The sequence below is a fragment of the Phragmites australis genome, chromosome 2 (assembly GCF_958298935.1).
Source record: "Phragmites australis chromosome 2, lpPhrAust1.1, whole genome shotgun sequence".
NCBI lineage: Eukaryota > Viridiplantae > Streptophyta > Magnoliopsida > Poales > Poaceae > Phragmites > Phragmites australis.
Window position 1 is genome coordinate 36,244,688 of NC_084922.1, and position 10,012 is coordinate 36,254,699.

Sequence of the window (10,012 nt, forward strand, 5' to 3'; positions counted from 1 at the left end):
CCTTCTCCGACGCCGCAACGGCTACGGCCGGCCTACGGGAGACAAGTAAAAGAGTCAAAACTTAGTTCGGGCCGAAAATGCCCATGGGAAAGCAAGAGAAATAACTCACCGATATCGCCACTTGGCCGCTGGGAGCCGGACGTCCGGGTCCGGTGACGTCGGTCCGGACCCCTCCCGCCGCCTCTTCCGCTGGGGGCTCGGCTGGGCCACAGCACGGGCCTTGGGTGCCGCCGCCCGAGTCTCGGACTCCGCCGTGCAGGTCGCCGGCGTGGTCGCAGGCGTCGGCGCGGGCCCCATCCGCACCAGGCGCGGCTCCAGCACCGGGAACGCCGCCGCTGCCGTCGGCGACGGCGGAGACTCCGGCAGCAGGATCAAATTCCGGGGTCTTTTTCCCCGGTCTCCCGGCGTCGACTCCGCGGCAGCTTCGGGGGCAGCCTCTTCTCCGGCGCGGCGGCTGCTGGTTGCGGCAGCCCCGTCGCCGGCCTGCGCCGCGCTGCCAACGCCCTCCTCGCCCAGGAGATCTTCCAGCCCGGGGAGTTCGGAGGCCTCGGGACTCCGGCTTCTTGGCCGGTCCACGGGCCCTTGGGCGTCGAACTCCGGCAGCCGCTTCAGGATAGCCACCCGGTCGGGATTGGCGCAGAGCGCCATCTCCGGCCACGGAAGCTCCGCCCGGCTCATGTCCTCCGACCCGGTGATCACTCGGATCATCCCTCGCAGCTCCGCCTGCCCCAGATCCCAGCTCGCGCCGATCTGGGTCCTGGTGATGTCCTCCGGCCCGGTGTAGAACCAGCTTGGCCGGGCCCGCTCCCGCAAGGGCGCCAGTCGACGTCGCAGTAAGTCCGCGACCACCATAACGGAGGTTAGCCCGGACTCGCGCAGCTCCAGGATGCGCTCCAGCACCGGCTTTAGCCTCGCATCTTCTGGCGGCGGCGCCTCCCACGTCGATCGCCGAGGTTCCGCCGCCTTCTCTGGCAGTTCGAGCCGCTCGTGGGGGTCGGTGTCGACGAAGAACCAGTCCCGTCGCCACTCCTCCCACTTGCTGCGCACCACCTGGGGGATATATTGGTCCCCCAGGCCTTCCCGAAGCCGAAGGTTGCAGCACCCCGCAACATCCGCCGTGGAGTGCCCCCTCTTCTTCCCCACCGGTCGAAGGACGAAGAAATGGCGAAGCAGCGTCGCCGACGGCACCACCCCCACGAACATTTCGCAGAGATGGGCGAAGACCGCCAGCGCCACGACGGAGTTGGGGCTCAGGTGCGCCATCTGGATGCCGTAAGTCTCCAGCACTTGCATGAAGAATGCGGAGAACGGCGGCACCAGCCCCGCCGCCACGAAGGAGGTGAAGAGGACCGTTCGTCCGGGAACGGTCGTCGCCGGCGTCAGAGTTGCCGGCTTCACCGCCACAGCGCCTTCCTGACCCTCCGGCACCAGCAGCTTCCTAATTTTGTCCGCCGCCTCCTCATTCCTCAGGCGAGACTCCGGCAAAATGCTGATCGGAGCCCGATCCCGGCGTCCCCCTCCGACCTTCGACATCTCGTCGGAGAAGAGGGTGGTTTTCGGTGGAAGGAGAGAGAAAAGTAGAAGCACGAAGGAAGCAGAAGCGCGAGTGCGAGGGAGCGTGAAAAAAGGGAACGGACCGATCCTTCCCCCCTTTTATATCTCAAAATTCAAAAACTGCCGCCCCGACGGTTCGCTCGGCGAAGCGTCGCCTCGATCGACGCAACTGACAGGCGAATCTCCCGCCGATCGCGCGATGTCAGCGTTTTGCCAGGCGTATTTTCCTCGATCTGCGCGGCAACCGCACGGGCCGCCCGTATGATTATCACACCCCTCGGAAGTTGAATGGACACGCGTCCACTCATTTGCCCGTTGGGGTCTGCTTGATGTCTAGAAACCGCAGGGGCCACCTCCGGAAAGCTTGCCGCGTGGCATTCGGCCCGCCTTGACCTCGGTCGCGATGAAGGGCCCATTCGCAGTCTCTGTCCCATCGGCTGCCAAACGGGCCCGGGGGCTACTGTCGGTGTATTTAGAACCAGGGGTCCCTAAGTCCCGAGGCCAAACCGGCCGCCCACCACATATCACCACCCTGCAAGGTAAAAGCAAGTGCTCGGGAGAGGGTGCTCGGGGCTGCACGTGGCAGCCCGCGAGGACTCGGTGCCCCGAAGGTCTCACTGAAGTACTCGGGAGAGGGTGCTCGGGGCTGCGCGTGGCAGCCCCCGAGGACTCGGTGCCCCGAAGGTCCCTCTAAAGTGCTCGGGAGAGGGTGCTCGGGGCTGCGCGTGGCAGCCCCCGAGGACTCGGTGCCCCGAAGGTCCCTCTAAAGTGCTCGGGAGAGGGTGCTCGGGGCTGCACGTGGCAGCCCGCGAGGACTCGGTGCCCCGAAGGTCTCACTGAAGTACTCGGGAGAGGGTGCTCGGGGCTGCACGTGGCAGCCCGCGAGGACTCGGTGCCCCGAGGGTCTCACTCAAGTACTCGGGAGAGGGTGCTCGGGGCTGCACGTGGCAGCCCGCGAGGACTCGGTGCCCCGAAGGTCTCACTGAAGTACTCGGAAGAGGGTGCTCGGGGCTGCACGTGGCAGCCCCCGAGGACTCGGTGCCCCGAAGGTCCCCCCAAGGTGCTCGGGAGATAGTGCTCGGGGCTACACGTGGCAGCCCCCGGGGACTCGGTCCCCAGAAGGTTCGCGCAAGATCGTTCAAAGACTCAAAGGGCCCCGTCGCCAGAGTGTCATCCAGTCAAGGGCCCGATGCCGCATTTAATAGGCGCGCGTGGCCTGGCATTCTGACATCCTGACATTCTCGGCTGCCCACGCCCCAGTGTCAGACCCGGCCATGCCCTGGCTGGGGGGCGTGGGTTCATTAAATGCACGGGTCCCGTCCCGTTTCCACTTGCGCACCTCGGGATAACGTTACCAGAATCGAAGCACTCGGCCTGCCACCCTGCCCTGGCAGGAGAACAAGACAGAGTGGGCGCACCGGGCACCTCTGAGGCTGTCCGGTGGGCCTTTTTTTATGGCACCCCGAAGCTTCCGCAGCGGCTAGTGGTCGAATGCACGCCGCCTTCCTCCACCGCCCCTGTCACTTCGCCAAAGTGAAATGATTAGACCTTTCTCCGTGGCACCTAGGCACTCGCGTCCCCTCTTTCCCATTCAGGATATGTCGAGGTCGGCGCATCTATAAAAGGAAAAGAAGGGGGGCACCAAGAAGGGGACGGAAGAGGAAAAAAGAGGAACCGGAAGGAAAGAGAAGAAGATAGACGACGAGATAGAGAGAGACAGAAAAAGAGAACAAGAAAAGAACAGCCCCGATCGCAAGACGATCAAGAGACCAGCTAGCTAGAACATAAGAGCCTTCGGCTCTTTTGTAAAAGAGTTCTCCTTCGAGAACCAGAGATAACACTCACACAGGAGTAGGGTGTTACGCCTCCGCGCGGCCCGAACCTGTCCAAAAACCCGGTGTCCCCGCAAGCCATCGCATTTATTTCCTTTTCCGCTCATTTCCCGTGCAAACTTTTCTAGGATCATCCCCCCGGCCGAATCTCTAAAAAGGGGTCTCTCGGGATCCCTGCGACAGGAGTTCACCCTCCGACAATGGCTCTGACAGCAAGCTCTTGAAGGCAGTGGAGGATGACAAAAGGCTTCGTGGGCAAGCTTTGGCTTTCCAATTTATATGGCCAGCACGATATCCCAACTGTTGTGCGGAGCTCAGCCGTCTTGAAATTTGAAAGATTGCACTTTGCGGGCTGAAATTCCCTTAGATTCGGTGGAAATCATTATCGCTCTCTCACATGATGTTTCTCTCTCTCTCTCTGGAAGTTTAAAACCTCCCCTCGGGATGCGGTTTTATGAGCCTGCCATGGAAGTGGATTGTATTGATGGTCACTTCTAGGGTGAACTCGTGTTGACCTGTGGCTCAGGTTATACGACCAGGTTCATCCACGACCACGTGGCAAACCGTTCAGACCACAACATCTGCGAGGGAGATTGGAGGCTACTATCGATGTATAGAATAGGGGGTCCCCCATTTTGAGGGCCCACACCAACAAATACTAGTTAGCAGAAGATCTTTTCCTGGACTAGGGTTCCACTGCGCGATCAGGCCGCATCTTCGCGACCAGGATCCTTACCACATAAGTAGATCCCGCGACCAGCCTTTGCTGGTTACGAGACATATACTCACCAAACCAGTCAACTCTCATTAAATGCTTTCCACTTAAGTGTTTTTTCTTTCCTAGCCACTCCTCCCGAGTGGACAGATCGTGGCCGATGAAGAGGTGTCATGCCCCGTCCCGTAGAATTAAATGCTACGAGACGAGCACGTAGACATGTCAGGTTGCTTCATAGTTGCATGTGCGAGATTGATGATAGGATATGGCAGACCGACTGACCGGGGTGAGGTAAGCATGAAGGTGTCCAACAGATGGGACGGGCTCGATAGCTTCATCAGGGCAAAAGGGACACATGCGTCGTCTATTATATTAGGCTAAGGGTGGAAGGTTTTAGAGAGGATGAATCGTTTGCTTTTGGGTCTATTTGTAAGTTCTTTCTCTTTTGTATATACAAAGGAGAACATGTCTAGCATGAGAGAGACACATCTGTAACCAGTTCACAAACACCGATAATAAAATATATAAGACATATAGCTGTTATCCTTCGAAAGATCTGAACCTAGATAATCACTATGTTCTTGAATTCATCACAAATACACGTACACCGTAAACGTTGTTTACATGTCCATCGACTGATACAACTCAAAATTATGGTTAAGGACTAACTCATCCTCGACAGTGCCTATTGCCATCCTAAACTGTATACTGTTAGTGAGGACACGCCAGCAATGTTATCGTTTAGCCCGCAAAAATGACGCCGTAATAAACTGAACTCACCACCGATACAATGCAAACAAGTACACGAACACACAAGACAAAGAACTCTGAAGAAAACCGAAGCGCTCAAAGCCTCGGTCAAAATCAAAGGCACGTTTCACTCATGGTAGATTGGTAGTCACGTACAAAAATAGCACATGTACTTATTGGTCTTTATATATATACACATATATATATATACACACACGCGAGGTAGTTATCAGCCACATCTTCAACTCTTCTTTCATCTAATAAAACTCTAAAAAATTCAAATAATTTACTTAATTTTATCATTCACTCTCGTCCTTTGGCCTACTTATCTTGTTACTTACTACAGATATATGCTTGTTTTACTAATAAAAATAAATAAAGAAATTTAAAAAAAATTAGGATATAATATCCTCTTCTTTTTCTAATCTCATCTAAAATCAAACTACAATATCACTTTTAACGAATTTGTTTGTCGGCACTCTTATGACGCATCTACACCTCTATACCTAAGTTAGTGTTTAATATTACCACGAACAATATTTATGTTTTAGTTGCAATATATGAACATTTAGCTGGTGCAGAATAACAAGCTTCTGGCCTGCAGCACATACAAGGGGGCGTGCTATTTCACTCACACACACGCGGAACCTCCTCGCGCACCATCAGATAGTCTCTCGCTCTTTTCTTTTTTGGAAACTGTCGGTATATGAAGTATAAGGGTACCCTGACAGAAGGATCTCCTAAGAAATATAAGAACCAGAGATACGTATTTACTAAAAATCAGTCAATCGCACGGCCAGGATAGGATGTTCCGCGACCAGTACGAGGCTTACGTGACCAGCCTTATTGGGACCTCGCCTCAATCTGCGACCAGCCCCACTGGTTGCGGGGCCGGGCCTGACACAAACTGTCCAATCACATTTACTGATACCTATTCAAGTGTTTTTCCTTTCCTAGACGGCTTCCCCTGCGAACAAAGTCATGGACGGTGTAGGAGAGCAGTGTCCCGTCCCGTGGCATTAAATGCTACGGGGTGGGGCAGTGCATACTAGCACGGCGCCGCGCAATGGATGGAACGGTGTCAGCAGGCCGGTCATGCAAGTTGATAGCTCCACACATAAGCGGCAGGCAGAGCAACCGGAAGAGGTGGCGTGACAGTCAAAAATCTACAACACACAACGAGGGATGTATCAAACCCTCAGGGCAAGTGCGCACGCTTTGTTCTCTGTGATGATGGCTTGGTAGGATAAGCAGGAGTCCTCTGTTTGGACTCACGTGTAAGTTATCCTCCTCCCTCCTATATAAAGGAATGAGAATCCTATTTGTAAGGCAGGAGAAGAAAGTTGGCAACCGGTTAGAACATCTTCTGTAACCCATTCAGATTCTCCATAAACACAACACACAGGATATAGGTTTATTATCCTCCGGGAGGTTCAAACCTATATTACTCCTCGTGTCTCAGAGTTCTACACACACCATTCATCTTGTGCTTCACCGAACGCTGGCTCATCAATTCTTTGTGTTTCCGAGATGCCGTTTAGGCACCCACCATCCAACGTACTCCAGAATCACTGTAAGGAATTAACCTCGACAGAAACTTTCCCCTCACTGTCTTTCCCTTTTTAGAAAAGTTTGGCTAAAAAATTTTTGAAAAAAAGATTTGTACAAGAAAATTTTGGTTCAAAATTTTTTGGAAAGGAAGTTAAGCTTGGCTAAAAACAATTCAGAAAAAATTTACATGACCCCATGCAACAGTGCATAAAAGAATTTTCGACATACCAGCAACAACATAGACTACCTACCACGTGACAGCAACAAAATAGACTACCTACCACGCGAATCACGCGAAACAACATAAGCAGAGTACCGAAACTACAGGGCTCGTCCGAAATTTAAGCGAAACAGCGGCGGAAGCATGCACAGGAAACTTCGCTGGAATGAATGGTCGACTCGTCGGTGCAACCGTGCAACACTAGCGGTAGTGTTGCAGCAGCCGGTTGGCCTCCCGCACGCCGCTCAGGTACGCGGCGTGCGTGGTCGAGTAGTGCGTGCGGTGCGTCGCCTCGCCGGCGAACAGAACGCGTGGCCGCGCACGGTTGCCGTCGTCCGCGTCCTTGCCGCGTGGCAGCGGCTCGGCCATCATATCCAGGTCCTCGCCGCTTGATCCGACGGCCACGTAGCTGTAGGACCCGAGGAATAGCGGGTCCGTAGCCCACCCGCTCCTCTTGATCCGCTTCACCCTCCAGTGGGGTGTGGCCGGGAGGAAGGAGTCCAGTGTGGCGTGGACCCCACGGATGACCTCGTCGTCGGGGAGGGACTCCAGGTGCGCGGCCTCCCGCCCGGCGAACCACGCCAGCGCCACACTGGAGCCCGCGTGCACGGGGCAGACTGACTCGGTTCCCCGCATCCACCACGGGATATTCGACACCTGCCCCTTGAACGCCTTGTGCAGGAACGGGAAATGGGGAGGCGCCGACGTGCCCAGCGGCTGATCGTCGTCGCCGCTTTCCGGTTCTGGCGCCGGTACGGCCTCCAACTCCATAAACAGCTTGTTCACGACGCCGAAGCCGAGGCGCGCGACAGCCTCGCGCTTGAACTGCGGGAGGGGCGGGTCGAAGGTGATGGCGCCAACAGCGGAGGAGTCCTTGCCGAGGCTGGCCTTCAGGACGCCCAGCGAGACCGTGAGGATCACGTAGTCGGCGGTGAGCGTCGGCGCCCCATCGGCAAAGTGGAGGCGCACAGGGGTCTCGCCCCATTCGAGACGGCGGAGGCGGAGGCCGTGGCGGACGGTGCCTGGTGGGAGCGCCGCGACGAGGTGCTCGATGACGCGGGAGTACCCGCCTGGGATCGTGACATGGTCGCCGGGGAAGTCTCGGTACTCGCCCTCGGCGGTGAGGTCTAGGACGCCGAGGTTGTCGGCCGACGTGTCCGTCCGCACCCGGTTGATGTGCATGGCGAGCAGAGCCTCCTCGACCTCCTCCAGCTCCTTGCCGCCTCCCGGACGCGCCGCCTGGTACGCTCGGAGCCCCCGCCGCAGGTACTCCTCGACGCCCCCTGCGCCGCTCGCCTCGCCGGCACGTGCGGCCTCCATCATGCCCCTGTACAGCTCCACGATCGGCCCGGCCACCCGGTCCGCGTCGACGACCTCGCCGCCCTCGGCGACCGTCAGCACGCGGTCGGGGAACCCATCCATGCGCTCGTACGGTAGCCCGCCACCGCCAGCATCCTTCTCCTCCCCGCCGAGCGCGCCCGCGTCGCGTGCGAGCGCATACACGGGGCTCCCGTCTATCCCCTGCACCCACGTGGCGCCCATCTCGACCCGGTGCCCGGCGAACATGGACGTGAGCACCCGGCCCCCCGCGCGGCCTCCGGCCTCCACGACCGTCACCTCGAACCTGTCCCCACCCGCGCCGCACAGCCGCTGCGCCGCAGTGAGCCCGGCCACGCCCGCGCCCACTATGACGACCCTCGGCTTCTTGGCCACCATCCTAGCAACCGCTCTCCTCAGCCTGCCGGTCGCGCGCGCCCGCGTGTCGCACGCCACCACCTCACAAGTGCCTCACGCCTTCCTCCCAAGATCGGCAGAGCCACGAGCCGTTATAACAAGGCCGGGGCCGAGCAAGTAGTGAGCACCGGTCACGCGACACGGGGCACGGGTGGCAGTGGACGCACAACACGCGACGGCCCTTGTCGACCACGGACAGGACCGGGAGGCGGGCCGGGTCCTCTGCCACCTTTCGCTGCGCCACCTCACCAGTCGCGCTCAATAGTTCTGCACTTTGGATGGATCGTGTTTCTGCGTATCAGATAGAGTGCGAGCGCACGAGATCAGTAGCGTGAAGGGAATCTCGCCGCGGTATTGGAGTCCTGCTGATATCTGAATGAGCCAAGCACCTGTTCATCAGAATCTTTGTCGCCTGGTCAGGTCGGATGAGATATGGGTGGCCTTCTCGGCATATTACATCGGTACAGGCTTTGGAGTTTTGGTCCCGTTTTGAATATTTTCATATTCGTAAAGTTCAACACGAGATAGCAAAAACGATCACCTGATAGGATGAAAATTAACGCATGAATTTTAGGGCTATTTGTAAGATCCTAACCCGGGACTTCTATGTCATCCGTATCATTATTTAATTAAGTATAATATTTATAGTATCACAATCAAACTTCGTATTTAAATACTAAGGTTCAAAATATAAAAGGTTATAAATCATACTGTATATTAAAAATCTGGCCGAGCGACCAACAAAATACAGTGAAAAACGAAAGTCTAAGTCACAAGCAGCTAGGGTGTGAACGTAACTTCTAAGACTACTCTTTATTATCGCCTTCACCTCTGTGAAGTCTGCATCGACTTTCTCATCTGAACGACAGCAAGAATGAGTACGGAAGATACTCAGTAAGTCCTATACTACTTCAAGGTGTTGATAAATACAAAAATAGGTAGTTTAATGATAAGACTTTATTGTTTAGTTTTAAACATAAAACAATTTATGCACGTATTCAATTGTATCATCTATGATTGACTTTAAAACAGTTTAAATAGTTCAAAACTAGGTAGCAAGCTATACCTGAGAGTTTTTGAGTCCTCGGAGGGGCTACACCTTACTCTATAGTTTCTATCATCACATCTGGTGTACCTCTAGTACCACACAGCTCCTTGCGGATTGAGCCAGTAGCATTATCGACATCTAGTCCACACACTTACTCATCAAGACACACACCCGGAGTCTAGTCAAAAAAGTTCTGCCTTCGCATGTTCATGACTGCGGATACGCCTATTGAATAGGTTTACACCCTGCAGATGTTGCACATTGTACCCACGCGATATGCTCAGCCTCCAACCATTGCAAGAGACACTTTAATCACCTTTCCTGCCGGGTCTTTCCTACGAGATTTACCCACAAGTACTAGTGGTCTTGCACTAAACGCCAGGTTCCCCTTTTTAAGCATTTGTCGATCATTCCATGTTCAAACAGAGGGCCACATAGTCACTTGACTATTCGTTGCTCTCAGATTCCTAGTATGAGGCCCAAGTCAGTCCGATGAAGAAAAGTCAAGCCCTGTACATTTAGGATGCATGGTTGCACGGGAGTTGCTAAGGCATGGCTGCGAAATGACTCGTTCCTTAATCGGTCAGGACAGTTATCTTTCGGCAATT

General features: G+C 55.4%; 1 protein-coding gene across 1 annotated transcript; it reads right to left on the reverse strand.

Annotated features, from left to right (window-relative positions):
* Window positions 1–6,413: 6,413 nt before the first annotated feature.
* On the reverse strand, window positions 6,414–8,427 carry LOC133908586 (polyamine oxidase 1-like). The gene has a single exon (XM_062350681.1). It carries the CDS (start codon window positions 8,336–8,338, stop codon window positions 6,824–6,826), a length of 1,515 nt encoding a protein of 504 aa, XP_062206665.1. The 5' UTR covers window positions 8,339–8,427; the 3' UTR covers window positions 6,414–6,823.
* Window positions 8,428–10,012: the final 1,585 nt, after the last annotated feature.

Coding starts and splice junctions, on each gene's coding strand:
- LOC133908586 (XM_062350681.1), bottom strand. CDS start 8,338: ATGGTGGCCAAGAAGCCGAGGGTCGTCATAGTGGGCGCGGGCGTGGCC.